General features: G+C 61.0%; 1 protein-coding gene across 3 annotated transcripts; it reads right to left on the bottom strand.

Moving 5' to 3' along the window:
* Window positions 1-16,201: 16,201 nt before the first annotated feature.
* Window positions 16,202-25,459, bottom strand: PPP1R13L (protein phosphatase 1 regulatory subunit 13 like). Of its 3 annotated transcripts, none has more exons than XM_074810005.1 (13): window positions 25,424-25,459; window positions 23,408-23,470; window positions 23,193-23,311; window positions 22,694-23,090; window positions 22,206-22,304; window positions 21,553-21,638; window positions 21,071-21,437; window positions 20,424-20,866; window positions 19,325-19,462; window positions 18,739-18,872; window positions 17,884-18,050; window positions 16,802-17,001; window positions 16,202-16,502 (listed from the first exon to the last, which is right to left on the bottom strand). In XM_074810005.1, exons 2-13 carry the CDS (start codon window positions 23,460-23,462, stop codon window positions 16,464-16,466), a joined length of 2,244 nt encoding a protein of 747 aa, XP_074666106.1. In that variant the 5' UTR covers window positions 23,463-23,470; window positions 25,424-25,459; the 3' UTR covers window positions 16,202-16,463. The 3 variants fall into 3 exon arrangements, with proteins under 3 accessions (XP_074666106.1, XP_074666105.1, XP_074666107.1); XM_074810004.1 differs by lacking the exon at window positions 25,424-25,459 and adding an exon at window positions 25,227-25,276; XM_074810006.1 differs by lacking the exons at window positions 22,694-23,090; window positions 23,193-23,311; window positions 25,424-25,459 and adding an exon at window positions 25,227-25,269.
* Between the last annotated feature and the right edge of the window lie 2 nt (window positions 25,460-25,461).

Genomic DNA, 25,461 nt, shown 5'->3' with positions numbered 1-25,461 from the left:
GGGAACGCCGTTCCCGGGACCTCCCCGATTGCCCTGCCTGCGAAAACCCCGTCCCTGCACCGCTCCGCACGCAAACTTTGGCGACGATCGTCGCCTCGCGGACCGGCCGGGACCGGGAAAAAAAAAACCCAGCCGGGGTAAAAAAAAAAATCCCCCGGCTGGGGTTTTTTTATTCTATATTAGTTTTTTGCCTAACTATACACCACCTGCAAGAAGAAAAAAAATTTCCATTGAACAGCCATGCGCACACACACACACATTCCAAACACACCTCCCATTCAGCTACCCTGCTAACAACCCCCTGCTCTCAGCAAACTCATCCCGCTACCCCACCGCCACAACCGGCCCTCGCCCCGTGACTCCTCGGGAACGCCATTCCCAGGAGCCTCCCGGATTGCCCTGTCTGCAAAAACCCCGTCCCTGCGCCGCTCCGCGCCCAAACTTTGGCGACGATCGTCGCCTCGCGGACCGGCCGGGACCGGGGAAAAAAAAACCCAGCCGGGGGAAAAAAAAAAAATCCCCCAGCTGGGGTTTTTTTATTCTATATTGGGTTTTGCCTAACTAGACTCCACCTGCAAGAAAAAAAAAAAATTACATTAAACAGCCATGCACACACACACATTCCAAACACACCGCTCATTCAGCTACCTCGCTAACCACCACCCCGGTCTCAGCAAACCCATCCCCCTACCCAACCGCTACTATCGGCCCTCGCCCCGTGGCTCCTCGGGAACGCCGTTCCCGGGGCCTCCCCGATCGCCCTGCCTGCGAAAACCCCGTCCCTGCGCCGCTCCACGCCCGAACTTTGGCGACGATCGTCGCCTCGCGGACTGGCCGGGACCGGGGAAAAAAAAACCCAGCCGGGGGAAAAAAAAAAAAATCCCCCGGCTGGGGTTTTTTTATTCTATATTGTTTTTTTGCCTAACTATACTCCACCTGCAAGAAGAAAAAAAATTACATTAAACAGCCATGCACACACACACACACACACACACACACACACATTCCAAACACACCGCTCACTCAGCTACCCCGCTAACCACCCCCCCACTCTCAGCAAACCCATCCCCCTACCCAACCGCTACTACCGGCCCTCGCCCCGTGGCTCCTCGGGAATGCCATTCCCGGGGCCTCCCCGATCGCCCTGCCTGCGAAAACCCCGTCCCTGCACCGCTCCGCGCCCAAACTTTGGCGACGATCGTCGCCTCGCGGACCGGCCGGGACCGGGGAAAAAAAAACCCAGCCGGGGGAAAAAAAAAAAAAAAAATCCCCCAGCTGGGGTTTTTTTATTCTATTTTATGGTTTTTTCCTAACTACTCAAAAAACTCCACTCCACCTGCAACAAAAACAACATTAATTTAAACAGTCACGCACAGGCAGACACGTTCTAAGCACCCCGCTCGCTCGGCTACCGTGCTAACCGCCCCCTGCTCCCAGCAAACCCATCCCGCTACCCGATGGCCGCCACCAGCCCTCGCCCCATGGCTCCTCAGAACGTGGTTCCCAAAAGCCTCAAAATTCACCCTGCCCGCTAACACCATGGCCCAAGCGCAACCTCCCCCTGAACACCAGCTGTGAACATCACCATATAGAGCAGGTGGGACTAAGTGACTTAAACCTGGGCAAAGAGATTAATAAATCCCCCTGCTCAACAGTTTCTTTACTATTTTTAAAAGACACTTTAACTCTTTCTACGTCAATATACCCTGAAGTGAAAAACATCCTAACGTACAATGATAAACACCTTCCAAAACTAACACTCATTCCACATCTACTCTATCCAACCGTCACCGGCCAGAGTGGCAGATGGCCCCGATTCTGTAACCGTGCCCGGAATCGCACAATCGTGCGCCTCGAGCCGTCACCGCCGCTCCGCTCGATCCGTGCCACGGGCCCTCGTCCTCAGAAGAAGAGGAATACATTTCCCTCTGTGCGTCGCTCCCGGTCCTTCTTTTCTTCCTGTCATACGCTCTGGCAAACTTCACGGAAAGATTCGCTTCTGAATGCCGGTAGCCCCGTGGTACCTGCAAAAGACAAAAGAAGGAACTCTAGAGCTCACTCGCCACGCTCACCGGCACGTTAGCATCCCCTCCTGGGACCGTTCCGCCCCATACGGAATGGCTACAAACGTGCAAAGCGCCTCCACCGCTAACACAGGCATCTACGTGCTCCATAACTGTGACCCGAGGACGCGAGAGTGCCGCACGGGGTAGAGTTAACGCCGCACCAGAAGACACGGCCCGACGGCGCACACAGCGACGCCGAGACGATGTGACACGTATGCCCCGGCGTGGCCTGCTGTGCAAGACAGCCAGAACTCCGGATGAAAGATGGGTGATAACATCCCAGTGACCGACAGACACAAAATGCTAGGAAAGACGAAAGACTGTCATGACGCAGGGAACAATCCCTCAGAAGACCTCACGAGACAGAGCATCACAGAGACTACGCCTGCCGGTTAAGCCTGAGCGAGAGCTGCGTGAAAGACCTACCGATTCCACCTCCAAGACTAAACTAGATCGGGAACGTTGACCTTCTACGTCACGCTTCTTAGCGGTACAGAGTGAGACGGACGGCTGCTGCATGCGGAGCGGGATGCAAGTATGCCCGAGACTCCTCAACACTGAAGGCCCACACAAACATCGACACGTCACGTAACTAAGGAATGCCCGCTAGGCGTACCACACGGCTCTGCCCGCTCGGCCCGGAGCTGCTTTGCCAGGGCACATATCTCACGAGAAGTATCACTCACCATTTCTACAGTCTTGTTGCAAATTGCCTGCAAGAACAATGCAAAAGCTGACTTACAGGCTTCCCTCGTGTTACCTCTCAATTCGCTTGAGATCTGCTCGACTCCCGCTCACATGAATGCTGGCTTTACAAGCTCACAAAATACAGATATAGAGCTATGTGCCACTCTTGCTGCTTTAATGCCAGACAGCATAACACTCAGATCAGACACAACCAAACAGAACGTCCACAAACGCGTTGCCGCCCAATGCCGCCCAGAGACGCGCTGCTGCCCGACGCCGCCCAGAGACGCGCTGCTGCCCGACGCCGCCCAGAGACGCCCAGAGACGCGCTGCTGCCCGACGCCGCCCAGAGACGCCCAGAGACGCGCTGCTGCCCGACGCCGCCCAGAGACGCGCTGCTGCCCGACGCCGCCCAGAGACGCCCAGAGACGCGCCGCTGCCCGACGCCGCCCAGAGACGCTCAGAGACGCGCCGCTGCCCGACGCCGCCCAGAGACGCCCAGAGACGCGCCGCTGCCCGACGCCGCCCAGAGACGCCCAGAGACGCCAAGAGACGCACCGCTGCCTGCCGCCACCCAGAGACGCGCCGCCGCCCCGCACGGGCCCGAGGCCCGCTATCTGCCTCCAGAATTCACAAAACCTAAAGACCCCTCCCACCGACCATTATGTCCTACCCCCTCTTCTAGCCCCACCCCACCCACTGCTTTGGCCCCTTGACTTATCTTTCAGAGAGCACGGTCCAGAACTCATCCTCATCGGGAGCACGTCATCTAACCGGGGTTTCCCTGCGGTCACCGCATTGCTCTTCATCACCTGTAACGCAGAACGTCTCCGGTCACCGACACGCTGACGTGTACCGACCTCTACCGCAGCGATGCCCTCCTCGGAATGGCCGCGCGGCTCCCGATAACCGTACGTTGTGCCCCCCCGTCTCCCGTGGAAGCCTAAAAACTGGAGAAACGCGGCCGCCGTCCTACTCGTAAGCGATCGCCCTCTCGGCGGCGCCCGGCCTCCCGGTCCTCTCTTCCGACGACTCGCCTCGAAGCCTCCGCCGTTCGAGCGGAGACCTCGCGACGCCCGCGAAAGCGAAGGCGAACGGTCGTTCGTATGGCCGCGCGATCCTCGGCGATTCGGGTCCCGGCGGACCGCTTAACGACTCTCTCGCCTTTTCTCAAACCGCTCGTGACTCTGCGGCGTCGACGCTGCGGGAAGGAGCGTGGCACCTGCAAAAGAAAGAGGTAAAAGCGCGTGGCGAGATGCCGCCCCGATCCTCGGCTCGCTCGCGGAGCTTCCTCTCCCCTGCTCGTTTACCTCGGCCGCTCGGAGACGGAGTCTTCCGTCCGCCGTGCCGAGGCCCGGTCGCCGCTTGTGCGATTCAAACGGGGTATGACTTTAGCTACGATACTATTATGACACCCGAAGAACTGCCGCTCGGGCACGCCGGTCATCGCTCGCCTCGCCGAAGTCCGAGGGCGCGGGTATCCCGCTTCACGCGTCGATTCGTGCCTAGAAAATAAAACCGGAATGGCGTGAGCCCCTCGGAGCCGCCGGTCGCGCGGATCCTCTGACCTCTTCCGTCGCCCGTCGTGAAGCGGCTTCTCGCTTTGCGCTTAAACGACCCGAACCCTGTAAGGAAAGGCATCTCGGTGTTAACCTAGACTTTTACGAGACCAAAGGTTTGTCTTTCCTTTCCGTCTCCCTTCTGACTACTGCTAAAATACCCAAAATCCTAAGTACCGAGCCTCACGTGCAAGCTAAGGCTCGTTCGACCCGCTCGATCGCCCGCTCCCCGCGACCCGGAGTCCGCCCTCCGATGTCTGCCGAACGTGAGGAAAATAACCGCGGAGGCTCTCTACGGCTACTCGCCCGGAGATGGACCGCACGGTCTTCGCCAAAAGCGTCCGGGCGGATGGATGCGTTACTACGCGCTCCCCTCATCTTTACTATGGCTAAACCCCTGGGCGGGACGGGTCCGACCCGGACGCAGACAGACGCCAAACGCGGACGCCACGAGCGACGCGAGAAGACGGCGACCGACGAGAACGACGGCCGTAGGCAAGATGCCGCCGGCGGAGGCCTACGGCGCCGCGATGGCGGCCCCGAAATGAGAGGCGACCGCTGCGGCCCGTGAGACGAAGTTACCGTCAAAACCGGAACGACGGATGCGTGAGAAGCCGGGTTTTAAGTCATAAGATGTGGGGACGAAACCCCGGAAGACTACCGGGTGCCAAAATGACGCTCGAAAGCACGGCCCGGGGCGCCGCCTAGCTCGCCCCTGCGAGAGACGACCGCTCGAGAACGTCCTCGACGCGACGCGCGCCGGACGGATCCGCGCTTCCGGTTATAATTGCGAGACGAGAAGGGCTCGACGGGTGCCGTGCCGACGAGGGAACGTACTCGAGACTCTCGGGAGTGCTATCGAGATGCCTGACGATCGCAAAGACCTACAGAGACGTCTAGACCTGAGGATGGCACGGTATAAGATACAGAACGCAGAACACGCAAAGTACACGACGACACAGACGCGGGCTGGAACTGCCCTGACCACGGTACTCTGGTGCTGAAAAGTGACTCCATCCATTTACGGGCGCCTGGGGCGCCGCTCCCGGACGGTCCTCTCCCCTACGCTACCTCGAAAAGCCCTCCCTGCGATTCCCGACCCTGTCCCTTCCTCCCGGACCCTTCCCGCCCTGGACCCTCGACTTAGCTTCGAGAGGGCCGGAGGCCGGACCGTCTTCCGTGACGACCGCGTCGGCCGACCGGAATGCTCCCGAGTGGCCGGGTTCCTCCGCGTCGTCCGCCGAACGTCCGCGAAGCGAGCGACCGGTCGGCGTCGTGTCGGCCGACGCGGCCCTCTTCCGCGACGCCCTCCTCCTCGAAAGCGTGGCCCTTTCGGCTCGCCCGCTCCGTGCCGGTTTCGGTGTCGGATGCCGTGGCCGTCGTCGTTTGCGGCGCCTGTGATTTCAAAAGATGGAATATTATATTCGTGCTCGGGGGAAAACACCGGGCCCGTGCCCCTCCTCTCCGCTGCCCCGGTTCGCCTCAAATGCTCATCCTATTCCAAAGGCTGCCTACGCTGCGCCCGCGAGACGATACGGCGCTCCGCGGGCGATCGGGAAACGCGATGAGCCGTCCCGGATCCCGAAAGACTCCGTGCCTTACGTCCCTGCCTCTTTCCTGACGAATGCTAAAACGTCCCCACCGTTTTTCTGAGAAAGGCTAAAACTCCGTATACGGATGCTTACGAGATGCTCGCTCTGACCCTCGCTCCATCCTCTCCCCTTTGGTCCCGTTTATGTGGATGATATCGACGCCTTACGATGTATACGCCGACGCTAGGGAAAAAACCGAGGTCCCGTCTTCGATGAAGTCAGGAAAATGCAGTGTATCTAGAATGAAAAGAAAAAATGTAAGTGTACGCTATTAAACTGTTCTACCCGCCCCGCCCCACGGATACAAAATTACTTACCTGAAAAAACCTACTATGTACCTGTTTACTTCCTACTATACACGCTGCTGAACCTTGACTGATGCTGAAACTCTTGTCTCAGGTACCTCTATTTCTGTGATTATTAAAACACACCTGCCCAAAGAGCTGCCTCGGCTCAAAATCTGCCACCGACTCTGAAGAACACCAGAGCTCTGACCTCAGAGAGGCCTGAGAGCAGAATGAAGAGCTTCCTCAGCTCAAAATCTGCCACTGACCCTGAAGAACACCAGAGCACTGACCTCAGAGAGGCCCGAGAGCAGAATGAGCTCCCTGATGAGAGGCTGTGGCTCATATACCCCAGGCCCCACCCACCACCCTGACCACGATCACCTGGGAAAGGGGAGGGCTGAACCACCGGAAGGCATAAAGGCACCTGTGGGAGCAGCTGGGAGTTTTCTCCTCTGCCTTAAGTTTGTGACCTGCAAAATGCCGTAGGAAGAAAACGACCCTTACCGGATACGACGATATCCGCTCTTTCGCTAAGTCTATTGTGTCGGCGATGTGACCGGGACGGGAATGAAACCTAGTTTTTCTGGGGTATAGATAGAAAAAGACAGATATCGTGCTAAGCTACGTGGGGAAGTAGTCGGCTAAATGCGATAATAATATCGTTATCCAAAACGAGGCGCTGTAGTTTCCTACGTGAAAACCGAAATGCTGCGGGGTGACTCGTCTTTTCCGGCGAGACCGCGCGTGCCGCCTAAGCCCCCCCGGTGGCGCTACGGGCTTGGGGAGGAGTGGCTGGAGAGCTGCCGGTCAGAGAGGGACCTGGGGGTATTGATTGACAGCCGGCTGAACGTGAACCAGCAGTGTGCCCAGGTGGCCGACAAGGCCCATGGCGTCCTGGCCTGTATCAGAAATAGCGTGGCCGGCAGGGACGGGGAAGTGATCTTGCCCCTGTACTCGGCGCTGGTAAGGCCGTACCTCGATGACTGTGTTCGGTTTTGGGCCCCTCGCTACAAAAAGGACATTGAATTACTCGAGCGTGTCCAGAGAAGGGCGACGAAGCCGGCGAAGGGTCCGGAGCACGTGTCGTACGGGGAGCGGCTGAGGGAACTGGGGTTGTTTAGTCTGGAGAAGAGGAGGCTGAGGGGAGACCTCATGGCCCTCTATAGCTACCTGAAAGGAGGTTGCAGAGAGCTGGGGATGAGTCTCTTTAATGAAATAACAAGCGATAGGACAAGAGGGAGTGGCCTCCAGCTGTGCCACGGAAGCTTTAGACTAGATGTCAGGAAGTATTTCTTTACAGAACAGGTTATTAGGCAGTGGAATGGATTGCCCGGGGAGGCAGTAGAGTCCCCATCCCTGGAGGTGTTTAAGAGTACGGTCGACGTAGCGCTGAGAGATATGGTGTACATGGGAACTGGCAGTGTTAGGTGAATGGTTGGACTGGATGATCTTCAAGGTCCTTTCCAACCTAGTTTATTCTGTGATTCTGTGATAATGGAACCGTGTCCCGGAGAGCGCTAAAGAACGAAGCGGAACTAGATCCTATAAGAATTCCTTCTCGGAAATATCACCGGTTCCGATATAAAGTATTTACTGTGCGTCGCCGATGATTCAGAGTGACCTTGACCGTCTCTCCGACTGACTCCCTTAAGAGTCCCGAAGGACGGAAAACACAAAAAAAACGTGGAATTCCCTGAAATGTATCGGAAAGCGTATGAAGCGGCCTGACGCCTAAATTGCTAGAACGAAAAAAAAAAAATGCAAATTAACAGAAAAAACCATAGGAGATGCCTAGACGATAGATGAAGGCGATCCTCTTCTCTGAAAAACTCGAGAAGAGATCTAAGCTGACGACGCACGTCTTTGGGATACCAGATACCGAAAAGAGACGTACGATAAGATGCCGAACGAATAGACGCCGCGGGCGAAAAGACGCCGATGCCGAACGGGACAAAGAACCGGAAAAGGAAAAAACCGGTGTTGGGGTATGGGAGAGAGACGGAGGATGAAAAAACGGAAGGAGAGGAAGTGGGACAAAGGCGTCTAGAGAAAAAGAAAAAGGGAGAGCTACCAGAAGACAGAATAAGAGGGAGCGGGAGAGAGGAAGGAGAGCGGAGGTAAAGGGAAGCAAAAAAATCACGGCGGTGTGGGAGAGAGAGGGGGCCGGGGGAGAGCCCGAAACGCGTGAGAGCGGCGACGGGGCCCCAAAGGGAAGACGCGGCTTCCCGTATGCGTAGCCGCGCTCCCTCGTGTGCCGCGTGGCCGTGCCGCGCTCTGGGTGACGTGCGCGGACCCTGCGGCGCTCGCTGGCGCTCTGGCCCGCTGTGGACTGTGAAGAGGGCTCCTTCCTCGTCCGCAGAGCGGGCTCTCTCTTCCTGCGGTGGGAGGCGGGTGCTGCCGAGATGGCCGTGATTTTCGTCTTCTTTCCCTTTCTGGGGCCTCTCTGGATTCAGCCGTGGTGGGGCCTCTCAGGATGTTTGAGCCCGGTTACCGTTGAACCCTTGGCCTTTGATGCCAGGAGTCCAAGGGGGACACGGAGGGCAGAAAAGAGTGGAGACCAAAAATAGGTGACAGGCTGAAGGGCAAGTACAGGGCAGAAAACTGTGGAGTGGCAAAAGGGGTGAGAGAAACAAAAAGGGCTCGGTGGGCAACAAAGTGTCAGAAGTGCAAAGAGCACATAAAAGCCTGAATAAAGGAGGTGGCGGAAAAGCTGCGGGAGGCCAAAATGGAAGGCTGGAAGGGAAATAGAGGCCAGAAAAATGTGGAAGCCAAAAAGGAGTGAGAGACCGAAACGGGGTGGGAGGATGGAGGGAAGTAGACGCCAGGAAAGGTGGAGGCCGAAACGGGGTGGGAGGCTGAAATGGGGTGGGTGGCCAGACAGAAGTAGAGGGCAGAAAAAATTAGAGGCAGAACCATGGTGGGAGGCCCAAACAGGGTGGGAGCTAGAGCAAAGTGGAGGCCATAAAATAGTGGATGCTGAAACAGGGCGGAAGGCCAAAATATAGTGGGAGGCCAGAAGGAAGTAGAGGCCATGAAAGGTGGATGCAAAATCATGCTGTGAGGCCAAAATGGGGTGGAGGCCAGAGGGAAGTAGAGGCCAGAAAAAGTGGAGGTGGAAATGGGGTGGGAGGGCGAAAAGGGGTGGGAAGCTGGAGAGAAGTAGAGGCCAGAAGAAATTTCAAACTGGATCATGGTGGGAGACCGATACGGGGTGGGAGGCCTCTACATCCCTCCATCCTCCCACCCTGTTTTGGCCTCCCACCCCTTTTCAACCTCCACTTTTAATGTTTCGGCCTCCAATTCTTTCTGGCCTCTCCTTCCCTCGGGTCTCCCACATGTTTTTGGCCTCCCACCCCATTTCGGCCTCCAATTTTTTCTGGTCTCCCACCCCTTTTGGGCCTCCCACCCCATTTTGGCCTCCAATTTTATTTTTTTAAACCCTAACCCCTCACCTTCACCCTCACCCTAACCGCTAACCCCTCACCATCACCCTAAACCCTCACCCCCAACCCCTAATCCTAACCCCTGACCCTCAGCCTAATCCCTAACCCCAACCCCTAACCCCTAACCCTAGAGTCCACCCCCAATTCTGCCCCTTAACCCTAGATCCCGCCCCTGACTCCACCCCCTAACCCTAGAGCCCACCCCCGAGTCCACCCCCTAACTCTAAACCCACCCCCGAGTCCACCCCCTAACCCTAAGCCCACCCCCGAGTCCACCTCCTAACCCTAAGCCCACCCCTGAGCCCAACCCCTAAGTCTAAGCCCACCCCTGAGTTCACCCCCTAACCATAAGCCTACCCCTGAGTCCACCCCGTACTTCTAAGACCACCCCTAACTCCACCCCCTAACACTAAGCCCACCCCCGAGTCCACCCCCTAACCCTAAGCCCACCCCCAAGACCACCTCCTAACCCTAAGCCCAGCCCCGACTCCACCCTCTAACTCTAAGCCCATCCCTGAGTCAACCGCCTAACACTAAACCCATCCCCGATTCCGCCCCCTAACCCTAAGCAAACCCCCAAGTCCACCCCCTAACACTAAGCCCACCCCCGAGTCCACCCCCTAACTCTAACCCCACCCCCAAGTCCACCTCCTAACACTAAGCCCATCCCAGAGTCCACCCCCTAACCGTAGAGCCCACCCCTGAGTCCACCTCCTAACTCTAAACCCATCCCTGATTCCACCCCCTAACCCTAAGCCCACCCCCGAGTCCACCCCCTAACTCTAAACCCACCCCCGAGTCCACCTCCTAACACTAATCCCACCCCTGATTCCACCCCCTAACCCTAAGCCCACCCCCGAGTCCACCCCCTAACTCTAAACCCACCCCCGAGTCCACCTCCTAACACTAATCCCACCCCTGATTCCACCCCCTAACCCTAAACCCACCCCCGAGTCCACCTCCTAACACTAATCCCACCCCTGACTCCACCCCCTAACTCTAAGCCCAGCCCCGAGTCCACCCCCTAACCCTAAGACCACCCCCGACTCCACCCCCTAACCCTAAGCCCACCCCCGAGTCCACCTCCTAACCCTAAGCCCACCCCTGAGCCCAACCCCTAAGTCTAAGCCCACCCCTGAGTTCACCCCCTAACCACAAGCCTACCCCTGAGTCCACCCCGTACTTCTAAGACCACCCCTAACTCCACCCCCTAACACTAAGCCCACCCCCGACTCCACCCCCTAACTCTAAGCCCACCCCTGAATCAACCGCCTAACACTAAACCCATCCCCGATTCCACCCCCTAACCCTAAGCAAACCCCCAAGTCCACCCCCTAACACTAAGCCCACCCCCGAGTCCACCCCCTAACTCTAAGCCCACCCCCGACTCCACCCCCTAAATCTAAGCCCACCCCCGAGTCCACCCCGTAACTCTAAGCCCATCCCCAAGTCCACCTCCTAACACTAAGCCCATCCCAGAGTCCACCCCCTAACCGTAGAGCCCACCCCCGAGTCCACTCCCTAACTCTAGGCCAACCCCTGACTACCCCCTAACACTACACCCACCCCCGAGTCCACCCCGTAACCCTAAGCCCACCCCTGACTCCACCCCCTAACTCTAACCTGTAACCCTAAGGTGTCAGTGTAAACTGTAACCTACAGTTGTAATTGGAAGGTGTTACTAAGCTGTAACGTGTAATGTGGGTTTTAAACTGCAATAGAATCGGTGTGGAAATAGTGTGCAGGAGGAGGTGCAACCTGGAGTGCGGTCTGTGTGGAAACAGTGACCCGCGGCAGGTGTGCAACCCCGAATAGGGTCCGGGTGGGAACAGTGACCCGCGGCAGGTGCAACCGCGAATAGGGTCCGGGTGGAAACAGTGACCCGCGGCAGGTGCAAACGCGAATAGGGTCCGGGTGGAAACAGTGACCCGCGGCAGGTGCAACCCCGAATACTGTCCGGGCGGGAACAGTGACCCGCGGCAGGTGCAACCCCGAATACTGTCCGGGTGGGAACAGTGACCCGCGGCAGGTGCAACCCCGAATACTGTCCGGGTGGAAACAGTGACCCGCGGCAGGTGCAACGCCGAATAGGGTCCGGGTGGAAACAGTGACCCGCGGCAGGTGCAACCGCGAATAGGGTCCGGGTGGAAACAGTGACCCGGGACAGGTGCAACCGCGAATAGGGTCCGGGTGGAAACAGTGACCCGGGACGGGTGCAACCGCGAATAGGGTCCGGGTGGAAACAGTGACCCGCGGTATGTGCAACCCCGAATAGGGTCCGGGTGGAAACCGTGACCAGCGGCAGGTGCAACCGCGAATAGGGTCCGGGTGGAAACAGTGACCCGCGGCAGGTGCAACCGCGAATAGGGTCCGGGTGGAAACAGTGACCCGCGGCAGGTGCAACCCCGAATAGGGTCCGGGTGGAAACAGTGACCCGCGGCGGGTGCAACCGCGAATAGGGTCCGGGTGGAAACAGTGACCCGCGGCAGGTGCAACCGCGAATAGGGTCCGGGTGGACCCTTTTTTGGCCTCCCACCCCTTTTCAGCCTCCAATTTTTTCTGGCCTCTACTTCTCTCCAGCCTCCCACCCCTTTTCGACCTCCCACTCATTTTCGGCCTCCAAGTTTTTTCTGGCCTCTACTTCTCTCCAGCCCTCCACACCTTTTTGGCCTCCCAGTCATTTTTGGCCTCCAAGTTTTATCTGGCCTCTACTTCTCTCCAGACTCCCACCCTTTTCTGGCCTCCTACCCCTTTTTGGCCTCCCACCCCTTTTCGGCCTCCAATTTTTTCTGGCCTCTACTTATCACCTGCAGCCCACCATTTTTTGGCATCCCGCTTATTTTTGGCCTCTAATTTTTTCTGGCCTCTACTTCTCTCCAACCTCCCTCCCTTTTTTGGCCTCCCACCGATTTTTGGCCTACCACCCCTTTTTGGCCTCCCACCCCTTTTCGACCTCCAATTTTTTCTGGCCTCTACTTCTCTTCAGCCTCCCACCCCTTTTTGGCCTCCCACCCCTTTTTGGCCTCCAATTTTTTCTGGCCTCTACTCATCACCAGCCTCCCACCCTTTTTTGGCCTCCCACTCCTTTTTCAGCCTCCAGTTTTTTCTGGCCTCTAGTCTCCAGCCTCCCACCCCTTTTTGGCCTCCCATTCACTTTTGGCCTCCATTTTTTTCTGGCCTCTACTTCTCTCCAGCCTCCCACCCTTTTTTGACCTCCCACCCCTTATTGGCGTACCACCCCTTTTCAGCCTCCAATTTTTTTCTGACCTGTACTTATCATCAACCTCCCACCATTTTTTGGCCTCCCACCACTTTTCAGCCTCCAATTTTTTCTGGCCTCTACTTCCCTCAGATTTCCCACCCTTTTTCAGTCTCCCACCACGATTCACCCCCCACTTTTTCTCCCCTCTACTTTCCTCTGGCCTCCCACCATGTCTCAGCCTCCCACCCCATTTCGGCCAAATCATGGTGTGAGGCCAAAACAGTATGCAAGTATGGTAGGTAGTAGAAGCCAGAAGAAATTGGAGGCCGAATTGGGGTGGTAGGCTTGAGGGAAGTAGAGGCCAGAAAACAGTGGACAATGAAATGGGTGGGAGGCCAAAAATGGGTGGGAGGCGAAAGGAATGTTGCGGCCAGAAAAAGTGGTGGCCGAAATGGGGTGGGAGGCCGAAACAGGGTGGGAGGCCGGAGAGAAGTAGAGGCCAGAAAAAATTGGAGGCCAAAACTTGGTGGGAGGCCAAAACTTGATGGGAGGCCAAAACTTGGTGGGAGGACAGAAGAAAGTAGAGTCCAGAAAAAGTGGAGGCTGAAAAGGGGTGAGAGGCTTGAGGGAATTAGTGACCAGAAAAATTGGAGACGAAATCGTGGCTGGATGCAGAAACAGGGTGGGAGGCTGCAGGGAAGTAGAGACCGGGAAAAGTGGAGGCTGAAACAAGCTGGGAGGCCAAAACAGGGTGGGAGGCCAGTGGGAAGTAGAGGCCAGAAAAAAGTGGAGGCCTGTCGTGTCCCACTCATATGAGGGAGGCAAGTGACTCAGATTCACAAATCCCCAATGGAGTGGACAACAAGTCTTCAAGTCCAAACATTTATTAATTACCCACAATGTACTAATTGAACACACGATAATTAGCTAGGAATATAGCAAGTTGTGGCAAGCAATACAATATGCCTTGCATTTTTTAATGGAAAAGGGAAAAGAGGGATATAGGGGGAATAGGGAAATACAGCTCACTGGTCTGTGTTTCTGCGCTGATCCTGCCAGCGAGGGTTCCAGGAGGCAGCCGTCTTTTTCACTTGCATCTGTCTTCTTTGCTTCACTACACTCTTCAGCTCCACCACCCCCCCCCACCACCCCCGTCTTCCCCCCCCTCCCCCCTTGATTTATACACACTTTCCTTGGGTCGGTCCCCTAGGTCGACCCACATACCTACATATCCCATGTACGGGGAGGGGTAAGGTGTTTCATGGAATGATGTAATTAGCATGATCATGTTAGCCTTCGTTAGCATATTGAGGGGTGTTAACTGTAATATGCATTTCGTGGATAATGAAGCAAAGGTCATTCACCGGACAGATGGCCCTTGAAATTTGCCGGGTACACCAGACCAGAGCCATCCTGTCTCCACAGGGGTCCCCCCTCCAGCTTCATCTTGTGTTATTGGGGCAGCCTTATCAGCTTCGGCCTCCACACCATCCACCCTGTGACTCATAGTTTTGTCTTGCGAGTGTTTGAGGCGTTTCTTTGATCAGCCTCAACTTGTGCTTTCGCAGGCTGTTTTTCTTAGTTTCTCTCAGGCCTGGTTTCTTGTCTCTCACAAAGGCCCAACTGTGGGAGGGCTCCAGGGATGCCAGGGACAGAAAAGCTCCATGGCAGGAAGCAAAGTTCCCCTCGGTGATGAGATGAGAAAGACCACGGTGGTGTCTTGGGGCAACAACACGGGGCACGTGATCGGGGGTTACCTTTGGGCAGCAGAACTGGTGCTGGGGGTCAACCCAAGGCTGGCCTGAGGCACCCCATGATGATGCTCACAGCAGCCCCACGATAATGCTCATGGGATCAATGCAGGTCAACCAAAAAGGTGAATAAGGTAAATAAGGAATATAGAACCCATCAGCTCATGGTGCATCTTTACAGGCTCCTTGTAGAACCACTTACAGCGGTAGAACGCTGCCCGACGCATTGTTCTATTAAATGCTTCTCTATTTAGCACAAGTGTGTGGTTAATTTGCCTCAACAGGTAAAAAGACCAGACAAGGGCCTGGGATGCTCTGGAGGGCAGTAGCATCCCCTACGAGCCATCCCCACCATGACCCACCCCATCACAGAAAACAAAATTATTGAAAAGACACCTGCTCCGGGAGTTAACGAGGATTCTGATATTGATTCTGATGATGATAACAAACCTTTTGCTCCTTCCCCAGCAACACCATTACCTGAGCCCAATCCGGATGAGGTACCTTGTGCCCTGTTAATCAAAACAACCCACAGCTGCTGCTGGAGTGGCAGGAGATGTAACTCAAGGTGGTGGGGCAGGGGGAAACCACCGTTGTGTCAGTAGAAGGGAATGGAACATTTCAATTCTCTTGAATAATAGATGCTGTTAGACAATGGGAAGAATCATGGGGATACAACCTTCCCCCTCCTCGGGCTGGCTGGATGGGCACTGGGCCTGGCCTTAGCATGACACGGTGGAACCCGTGGCTGAAGGACCACGCTGGCTCGAAGGCTGCAGAAGTGGGGGCCTTTACAGGGACCCCCGAGATGGCAGCCCAGCGGAAGGAAGAGCGGGTAAGGATGGGAAGTTCCTCCTAAGGGAGGAACACCCATCTAGGGAGGAAATCCCAGTTGCCAGGTCCAATGACCCCTCCCAAGTGGTGGAAATTTTTGGAATTAATCATAGTAAAAGCCCTCATATACCCTTAGTGGCGAATGATAAATATTCTCTCTATTCAGGGCCACGGGAGTCTCAATATAGATAAGTAAAGCTAAAGCAGATGCTGGCTTCATCCAGAAACCTTGAAAAAGGGGTTATCTAACAAGAATTGTTGGAAAAAGCCAACGAGTCCCAGTAGCTGGGATAGTTAACGCTGCTGAATCAAAGGTCACCAAACCCCGCTGTGGCGCTCGGGCCCTTAAATCTGTTCAGTTTGGATGTATTAAAAGTAGAAACCCTAAATACTCTGTTGGGCACCTGGATGCCAAAGCCCCAGATTCAAAATTCAACCATTTCTGTCGACAATATGCCAAGCTTGGGCTCAACTGTTTTTTTTAGTAGAGGCTGCACCTAAATTACCCAAGAGCGGCCAGATTTAAAGAGGCAATATCCCGACCACGCGGCCTCATGCTCAGAGATAAAAAGTCAGGGGGATGTGGGAGAGGGGGGACATTTGGGGATTTCCCTGGGGATGGGACCCACCTGTGTCACCCCTTGGGTCCCAGGCAGCATGTCCCCACCCATGTCACCTCCCCCAGTCTTATTCAGGGTGTTCCCACCCGTGTCACCCCTAGTCCCCACAGCCCCCACTCCCCCACCCCAACCCATGACGCAGAGGACAGAGACCACCACGTGCAGCCGAAGGCTCTTTACTCCCCAGAGAAGCCAATACCATGGGGTGACACCCGCTGTCACCAGCCGGGGGAGGGGAGGGGGGGGGGGAATACATGACACTGCGGGGAGCGGGGGGGTACCCCGGTGCCTTGCTCGGATGTGAGGGGGACGGGATTTGGGGCAGCCAAGGAGGTGCCCATCAGCAAGGAGGACCCATGCATCCAAGCGGCTGGGGGGGCTGGGGCCGGCTCAGGGCCCCCCCATGTCCTCAGGGCCCCCCCTCAGACCTTCTTCCGCTGCGGCCGCACCCTGGGGAAGAGCTGGCAGAGGGGGAGGGTGTCAGGGGGAGGGTGCCCCCCCCCCCCCAGTCCCTCAGCCATGGAGGAACCAGGGAGGCCACGAGATCCACCCTTAGGAACATGATGGGGCTGTGGGATCCCCCCCAGGGTCACGGGTGCTGTGGGTGGTCCCCCAGGGCTGTGGGGTGGCCGTGGGAGCTGTGGGACTCCCCTGAGGCCATGGGTGCTGTGGGACCCCCCAAGGGCTGTGGGGTGGCCGTGGGTGCTCTGAAACCACCTTGGGACCACGGGATCTACGAGACCCTCCCCCTCTCACTCACCCCAAAATAGTTCCGGGGGACGTAGCCCTCATGGCCGTAGAGGGACCCCCACCACCAGTCGAGCTCCTCCTGGGGCTGGCGGCGCAGGACAGTGACAGGCTCGCCCTCACGGAAGGACAGCTCGTCCCCGAACTCGGCACTGTAATCCCACAGCGCGTAGACCACCCCGCTGTTCAGCACCCCCATGCTCTGCTCCACCTCTGCGGGGACACCCAGCATCAGCACGATGGAATCCCACCAGCACCCCCACCCCTGGCACCCCCCTGCCCTGATCTCACCCAGCACTGACACGGCACTGCACCCCTGGCAACCCCCTGCTCTGAGCCCCACCAGCACCCCGTTATCCCCCCAGCACCCCCACAGTACTGCACCCCGGCACCTCTCTGCCCTGAACCCCTCATAACCACCCCCAGCACCCCCCCAGCCCTGCAGCCCTGGCACCCCTCTGCCCTGAACCCTCCATAATCCCCCCAGCAACCCCATGGCACTGCACCCCTGACAACCCCTGCCCTGAACCCCCCCAGCACCCTGTAACCCCCCCCCAGCACTGCACCCCAGCACCCCCCTGCCCTGAAGCCATAACCATCCTGGTATCCCCTCCCAGTATCTGTACCCCTCCCAGTATCCATATCCTCCACACACCTCCTCTCAGTTCCCCGCCCAGTACCTGCCTGCCCCAGATACCCCCTCCCAGTACCCCTCTCAGTACCAGTATAACCTCGATACCCCTTTCCAGTATGCACACCACCCCAGGGGGTACCCATACCCCCCAATACCCTCTCCCAGTATTCCTACCTGCCCAGTTCCCCTCCCAGTACCCATAACCTGCCAGTACCCCCTCCCAATACCCAGACCCTCCCAGTATCCACTCCCAGTACCCATATACCCCCAATATCCCCTCCCAGTATCCACACACCCCACAGTAGCCCCCTCCCAGTATCCACACACCCCCGGTACCCATATCCTCCCAGTACCCACATACCCCCAATATCCCCTCCCAGTACCCACACACACACCCCCCGTTCCCCTCTCACTACCCTCCCCCCTACCCCATTCCCATGCCCTCCCAGTGCTCCCAGTACCGGTGAGGTAGCTGTAGCAGTCGGCGTAGCCCTCCCGGTACGGGTCACACTTCTCCACAGCCAGGCTGCCGTCGCTGGTGGTGGTGGCGAAGATGGCGGCGCCGTGGCGCACCAGGGCCACGCACACCCCCGTGTCATTGCACGAGGCCGCACAGTGCAACGGCGTCCTGGCGCCCTCGGGATGGGGGGGGAGTGGTTTTTGGGGGGGGCAAGGCAGAGGAGGGGCTCCCCTGGGACACCCCTCTCCTCGGGGGGTTGAGGGTCCCCTGGCCCTCCCCACCCCCAATCACTCAGGATTGTTGGGGAGTTATTGGGGTCCCCAATCACCGAGGGCGGTGGAGGATTATTGGGGTCCCCAATCACCCAGGGCTGGTGGGGGGTTATTGGGGTCCCCATTCCCCTTTGTCCCCAGACTCTCGGGACTTACTAGGACCCCCATCCCTGCTCCCCATGGCTGTGGGGGTCCTGGGGGTGCCTGTCCCCACCCCCACTGGCTGTGGGGACTCCTGTTTCCCCACCCCCTCCCCATGGGCCCTCATCCCCTCAGCCGTGGCTGTGGGATCCCCTGTGCCCCCACCCCATATCAGTGGGTCCCCGACCCCCCCAGCTGTGGCTGTGGGGTCCCCCCATCTCCCTGCCCCCATGGGCCCCCATCCCCATCCCACCATCCACGGCTGTGGGGTCCCCTGTGCCCTCACTCTGTGTCCGTGGGTCCCCATCCCTCCACCCTGCACCTGTGAGACCCTATTCTCCCAGCCATGTCCCCCCCACCCCGTGTCCATGAGCCTCTGTCTCCCCACCCCGTGTCTGCGGGTCCCCGTCCCCCCACCCCGCGCCCGTGGGCCCCCGTCGCACCAGCCGTGGCTGTCGGGGGAGTTGACGTTGGCGCCGCTGGCGATGAGGAAGTCGACGATGCCGTAGTTGGCACCGCAGATGGCGTTGTGCAGCGCCGTGATGCCTTCGTCGTTGGGCTGGCTGGGGTCATTCAGCTGGGGACACGCACGCTGTCCCCACACCGCCACCCGCTGCCACCCCCGCTGCCACCCCCAAGTGCCAGGCACATTGCTGTCCCCATCCCTACTGTCCCCCAGGCCTTGCCTCATCAGCCCTCGTCCCTGTCACCCTAACACCCTGTCACTAATGTTCCCCCAGCCCATGGCCCTGCCACCCTGTCCTCTATCCCCCTGTCCCGGCTGCCCCCCAGCCTGTGTCCCTGACACCCTGTCCCCACTGTCCCCCGTCCCACCTTGGCCACTGCCACCCTTACCCCCATCCCCCTGTCCCCACTGCCCCCCAGCCCTCACCACCCCAGCCCGTGTCCCTGACACCCTATACCCGATGTCCCCCAGCTCTTGTCCCTGCCACCCTGACCCCCAGCCTCCTGCCCCCACTATTCCCCAGCCCTCACCCCATCCCCCTGTCCCCACTGTCCCTGTCCCACCTCAGCCACCGCCTGCTGCACCACGTCCAGCTCCCCGGTCAGGGCCGCGTCCAGGAGCAGGACAAGGGGGTTGAGGCGCACGCGGGCCCCGGGGCGCCTGCGGGGCGAGGAAGGGTCGCGCAGGGCCGACCGCAGCTCCTGCGGCAGCCGGGGGGTCAGGGAGGGCCAGGGGACACCGTCAGGGCACACGGCGCTGTACGGCACACCGTGGGACGCTGGGGATACTTCCTGGGGCACCCAGGCGACCTTGGGGACGCCTCCTGGGGCACTCAGTGCTCTATGGAACCTGGGGGACCTTAGGGACACCTCCTGGGGCACACAGAGCTCTATGGCACCCAGGGGACCCTGGGGACACCTCCTGGGGCACCTAACCTTGGGGACACCTCCCAGGGCAGCTGGCACCATAGGGAACTAGGGGGACCTTGGGGACACCTGCTGGGGCACCCAGTACTGTATGGCACCCAGGTGACCTGGGGAACACCTCCTGGGGCACCCAGTACTATAGAGCACCCAAGGGACCCTGGGGACACCTCCTGTGGTACACAGGCAACCTTGGCGACAGCTCTCGGGACAGCCAGCACCATGTGGCACCAGGGGAACTCTGGGGACATCTCCCGGGGGACCTGATACTGTAGAGCACCTAGGGGACCTCGGGGACACCCCTCAGGGCACCCAACACTGTACAGCACCCAGGGGACCTTGGGACATCTCCTGGGACACTGGCTGGCACTACGGTGCACGCAGGGGGACCGCAGGGCATGTCTGCTGGCACCAGGCACTGCTCGTCACCTTGGGGGACACCGGGGGAAGCCCTGGGGACACCAGGCACTCCAGGGGACACCAACCACCGGCCGGCACCCCAGGGGACCACGTGGCACATTTGGGGACCCCAAGAGACACCAGGGGACCACCAGGCCCTGCTTAGCACCCCAGGGGACACTGTGCACCATGTGGCACCTCGGGGGGGGGTCCAAGGGACACCGGGCACCGTGTGGCATCTCGGGGGACACTGGGAGACACCAACCACTGCCTGACAACCCGGGCAGCTCCGAAGGACACCGGGCACGACGTAGCACCCCCGGGGACCGCAGCCACTTACCAGGGCGGGTGCGGAGCTGCTGGGGGACTGCGGCGGGGGGCTGTGACGGGGTGGCCGGGCCTCAGGTGCCACCGGAGTGGGGGGTGGCAGGTCGGGCGAGGTGCCGGCATCACCGGGGGCCGGGGGCTCGTCGCGGCGGGGCGGGCGGTGCAGGAGCCGGGTGATGAGCTGCTGGTACTGGCGGGTGCGGGTGGGTGGCAGCACCGGCCCGGGGCTCTGCTCCATGGAGCCACGGCGTTTGAGGGGCCGCGGCATCTCGGCCAGCACCCGGGCCACCTCCTCGAATTCGGGGACCCGCTGGGCTTCAGGGGGCAGGAGGGGCTGGAGCCGCGTGGGGCTGAGCGGCCGCTCCAGCCCCTCGGACTCACCACCCTGCAGCAGCCGCTCCAGCTCTGGCTCCCCCTCCGGTGGGAGGGTCTCGGGGGGCGCGGGGCGCCCAGATCCTGCGAGGGAGTCGGGGTCAGGGCACGCCAGCACCCCGAGCCCCACGGACCCCCCCCTCAAAACCCCCCATGCCTCAGAATGCTGGAGTCCCACTGTCCCCCAAGATTCCCCACCCCTCATGCTGCAGTCCCCCAAACCCATGTCCTGCCTGCTCGAGCCCCCCCCCCCAATAACCCCACCCCCCAACCCCACGGGCACCTCACCTTCACCCCCAGGCAGCGCCGGGGGGGCCTGGGGCAGCGCCGGGAGCTGAGGCTGCTTTTGGGGTGCACGGGGACCGGCAGAGAGGCCCAGGGGAAGCCCCCGGGGAGCGCCGACCCCTTGCTCCCAAAAAGCATTTTGCAGCTTGAAGATCATGGAGAGGGGCAAGGGTTTGTGGCGGGGGGGTCGCCCTCCCTGGGGGGGCACAGGGATGCGGGAGACAGGCTGCTGGGAGAAATGCCACCCACGGGGCAGGGTGCCAGGCCCCCCCGAACGCCGGAAGGGTCCCTCTGCCCGCCGCTCGCCCGCCAATGGGGACACCTTGTAGTTTCGGGGGAGGGTGGCACTGTGCCCCCCGTAGGCACCGTCCTGGGGAGAGGGGGGGACACAAAAAACAAGGTGTCAGGGTGGGAGTCAGCCCATCTACCCCAGCGTCGGGCACCGGGGGTGGGCGCAAAGGTCAGACCCCCGCCCTGGGGCTCACCTTGCCCTGGCCACTGGCCCCGTCCAGGCTTGACTCCCGCCACGGTGCCAGCACTGGCCGCAGCCCGGGTTGCCCCTCGCCGGTGCCTGGGGAGGGGGGACGGGACACGGACCTCAGTGCCACGCTGGAGTCAGGGGGGGACACGGCGTCCACCCCACAGGCACCCCGACACATGCTCAGCCCCCAGCACCCTACACCCCGCCCAGCAACCTTGGGCCCCCCTCCCTCAGCAGCCCTAGACCCCTCCAAAACCTCTAGACCTCCCCCAACACCCTTAGACCCGTCCCCAATCCAACATCCCCAGACCCTCCATTGCGTCCCACAATGAGCCTCCCTCCGAGCCTGCTGTACCCCAACCAGCCACCCCAGCCACCCCCTGTCTGTCCCCCCCCTCCAGGCCCAACCTGCCCCTGGACACCCCAACAGCCCCCCCCCGCCCCCCGCCATTGCCTCAAGAACCCCCCTCCCCACTAGAACCTCTATTCCGTGCCCCCCCCCAATACCCCCCCCTAAAACCTTCCTAATACCCCAAAGCCACCTCAGCTGCCAGCTCTGGCTTCCCCCAGCCCCCCCAAACCCCCTGTGTGCCCCCCCAGTGCCCCCCAACCCCCTGTGTGCCCCCCCCCAGTGACCCCCGAGCCTCCCCAGCTCACGGTCGTAGCCCCCTGAGCTGGGGGGTTTCTTCTCGTAGGCCACATCCAGGTCAGATTCATTCCAGCTCTTCTGCGGTCGCCGCTTGATCACGAGGTCATCTGAGGGGAGACAGGGACGGGGGGTGAGGGGACACCCCCACAGGGCCCAGACACACCTCCCAGCACCCCCCAAGATGGGGTACACGGGATGGAGGGGGGCATCCCAGGGTGGGGCAGGAGCACCCGGTGACAGGGATGCCCAGGGAGGGCTTGGGGACACCCTGGGGTGGGACAGAAGCACCCCAGGACAGCTTCAGGACACCCCAAGATGGGGGATACCCCATTTTGGGGTCACCCAGGGATGGGGGCAGCCCAGGGTGGGTTGGGGACACCAGGGGTGGGGGATGCCCAATGACGGGGTCACCCCAGGATGGGGACACAAGCCCCCTCCCCCAGCCAAGGGATTGTCCCCACCATGTCACCCTCTTCCCCCGCCACGATGGCCTTACCCTGTGCCCGGAAGGTGACAGCGGGGCTGGTGATGGAGGGGTACAGGCCATGCACCTCGTAGGGGGGGGGCGCGGGAGGCCGGGGCGAGGGGGCCCTCTCAGGGAAGAAGACAGACCCTTCGCCCGGGCGAGGGGACCCCCCGAGCCCCAAAAACTCGTAGGGGCGATGGGGGCGCGGGGAGGGGGCTCGACCCCCCGGGCTGGGCAATGTCAGCCCCTCATAGGGCACCGCCAGCACCTTGGGGCGGGGCGAAGGGGCCCGATCCTCCCCCGGGAGGTAATGGGGGGCCCGGGGGGAACCGGGGCGCCCCAGGGGGTCCCCCGAAAGCTCGGCGCTCTCCGGTGCCAGGCTCCTCCGGCCGAGGGGCGAGCGGGTCCGGCTGGGGCTGTACGGTTCCTGGGGGGGTGGGAGAGGAGGGGGAGCACCGGGAGAGGTATGGTGGGTATGAGGGGGCCATGGGGTGCCCCCCAAGTGCCTCCCCCAACCCCCAGGTCCTACTTTTGGGGGGCCAGGGCCGTCAGTCCAGAGAGACTCGAGCTGCTGGGAGAGTTCGTCCACCTTGGCCACCGCCGTGTCCAGCTCCACCTGCTTCAGGTCCATGTGCTGCATGGCCAGGGCTGGGAGGGGGGGGTACGAAAATGGGGGTGGTGGTGGTGTGTGTCAGGCTGCACCCCAAAAAGTCGTGTGCGTCACCCCCACCCCCCCCCACTCACACTGGAAGGTGAGATCCAGCAGGTCCTGGGCGCTGCGCAGTCGCTCGCTCGCCATCTTCTAACCTGGGGTGGGGGGAAGAATGGGGTGACCTAGGGTGGGGGGGGTGACCTAGGGTGGGGGGCACCCATCCACCCGCGCCAAAAATTGGGGGGTGCACCCCTCCCTCCTCACCCTGCACCCCAATCTCCTGGGAACTCGGGGAGCGGGGACGTGTTACAACCCGCTCAGCCTCTGGGGGATCATCATCACTCTAATTACCGGTAATTAATCCATCCCGAGGAGCAGGCACCGCCCGCCCCGCCCCGAGGCAGGGCCCTGGCAGGGGGGTGTGGGGTGTGTGCACCCCCATGTTAAAGGGGGGCGGCAGGACCCCCCCTTTTCCACTGGGGTCACCTAATGTGGACGGCCTGTCCCCTACGGACACCCCCCCCCCCCCAAACCGTGGGTGCCCCAGTGCCCGCGGGGCGAGGGGATTTGAGGTGTCAGGGAGAGCACCCTGTGTCCCCCGCTCCTGGCGGCGGCAGGGGGGGGGGGTTTGGGGGACCCCTCCGCACCACCACTCCCCCCCAGAGCCGCGGCCTCACCCAGGCGGCCCCACCCGGCCCCCGCCCCCGGGAGACCGGGACAAGCCCCAGCTCGCCCCGGGCCGGGCGGCCAGACGGGGGGGGGGGGGGGGGGGCTGGGAGGGAACCCAGGCGGCCCCACACCCAAGGGTGCTCCCCCCCACCCAGCACCCCGAATCGGACGCAGGCACCCGAGGGTGCTCCCCAACATCCCCCCCCAGCACCCTGAACCAGAGCCAGGCACCCAAGGGTGCTCCCCAACACCCAGCACACCAAATCGGACCCGGGCACCCAACGGTGCTCCCCAGCACCCCAGACGAGAGCCAGAAACCCAAGGGTGCTCCCCCCCCACAGAGCACCCTAAATCGGACCCAGGCACCCAAAGGTGCTCCCCAAGCTCCCCACGGAGCACCCCGAATCTGACCCAGGCACCCAAGGGAGCTCTACTCCCCCGCGCCCAGCACCCCAATCCCACCCAGGCACTCGGGCATCCAAGGGTGCTCCTTCCAGCACCCCAAATCGGACCCAGGCACCCAAGAGTTCACCCCAGCAACCTGAATCCGACCCAGGCACCCAAGGCTGCTCTACCCCCCCACCCAGCACCCCAAAACAGATCCCAGTGTCCAGGCACCCAATGTGCTCCCCAACACCCCCCCCCAGCACCCCAAATCCGACCCAGGTACCCAAGGGTGCTCCCCCCGCCACCCAGCACCCCAAACTGGACCCTGGCATCCGGGTACCCAAGGGTGCTGCTCCAGCACCCCAAATCCGACCCAGGCACCCAAGGGTGCTCCCCAACCCCCAGCCCCGTAGGTCCCACGCGGGGGTCGGTACCTGGGGGGGGGGTGCAGCGGGGTGCGGGTGGGGGTGCGGGTCAGGGTGCTGGTGCCGGTGGCGCGCCCGCGTCCCCGCGGCCTCTACGCCCAATTCCAGAGCGCTGGGTCACGCGGGGGGGTGGGGGGGGGGGCCGCGCCCTGCGCCCCAGGGTGCCGGGGGGGGCGGGGGGACAAATCCCACGGAGGGGGGGGCGGGTCCCACGAGGGGGGGGGCGGGTCCCTCGGGACGGATCCCACGGGGGGGGGGGGGGGGGGGGGGGGGGGGGGTGTGTCCCACGAGGTGGGGGGGGGGCAGATCCCACGGGGAGGGTGACGAGCAGGGCAAGTCCCACGGGTTGGGTGGTGGTGTCCCACGAGGTGGGGGGTCAGATCCCACGGGGGTGAGTTAGGGGGTGCGGAGCCCTCCCCGCCCCCGGTACCTGCAGCGCCGGCACCTCCCAGCCCTGCCTCCGCCCCGGTCCCAGTCCGGCCGGTCGGGCGGGCCCCGGTGCCCGCCGGGAGCTGTAGTCGGGGCCACCCTCCCCTCCTCTTCCCCGTGTCCCCCACCCCCAGAGTGACCCTGGGCACCCCCCGCCCCCCCCCGGTGTCCCCACGAGGTCCCGGGGGGTCTCTGCACCTTTAAAAGCCGCCGCCGTCTGGCAGCGCTCCGGCAAC

Source organism: Strix aluco, chromosome 33 (assembly GCF_031877795.1).
Source record: "Strix aluco isolate bStrAlu1 chromosome 33, bStrAlu1.hap1, whole genome shotgun sequence".
Lineage (NCBI taxonomy): Eukaryota > Metazoa > Chordata > Aves > Strigiformes > Strigidae > Strix > Strix aluco.
This window is presented reverse-complemented; position numbering and strand designations above follow the sequence as displayed.

Excerpts from the sequence above, each read along its gene's own strand:
- PPP1R13L (XM_074810005.1), bottom strand. The coding sequence starts at position 23,462 with ATGGCGAGCGAGCGACTGCGCAGCGCCCAGGACCTGCTGGATCTCACC. Across the intron at positions 19,463-20,423 it reads GCAGCTCCGCACCCGCCCTG|GAGCTGCGGTCGGCCCTGCG; the intron begins GTAAGTGGCTGC and ends CGGCTGCCGCAG. Across the intron at positions 17,002-17,883 it reads CTGCTACAGCTACCTCACCG|AGGTGGAGCAGAGCATGGGG; the intron begins GTACTGGGAGCA and ends GTGTCCCCGCAG.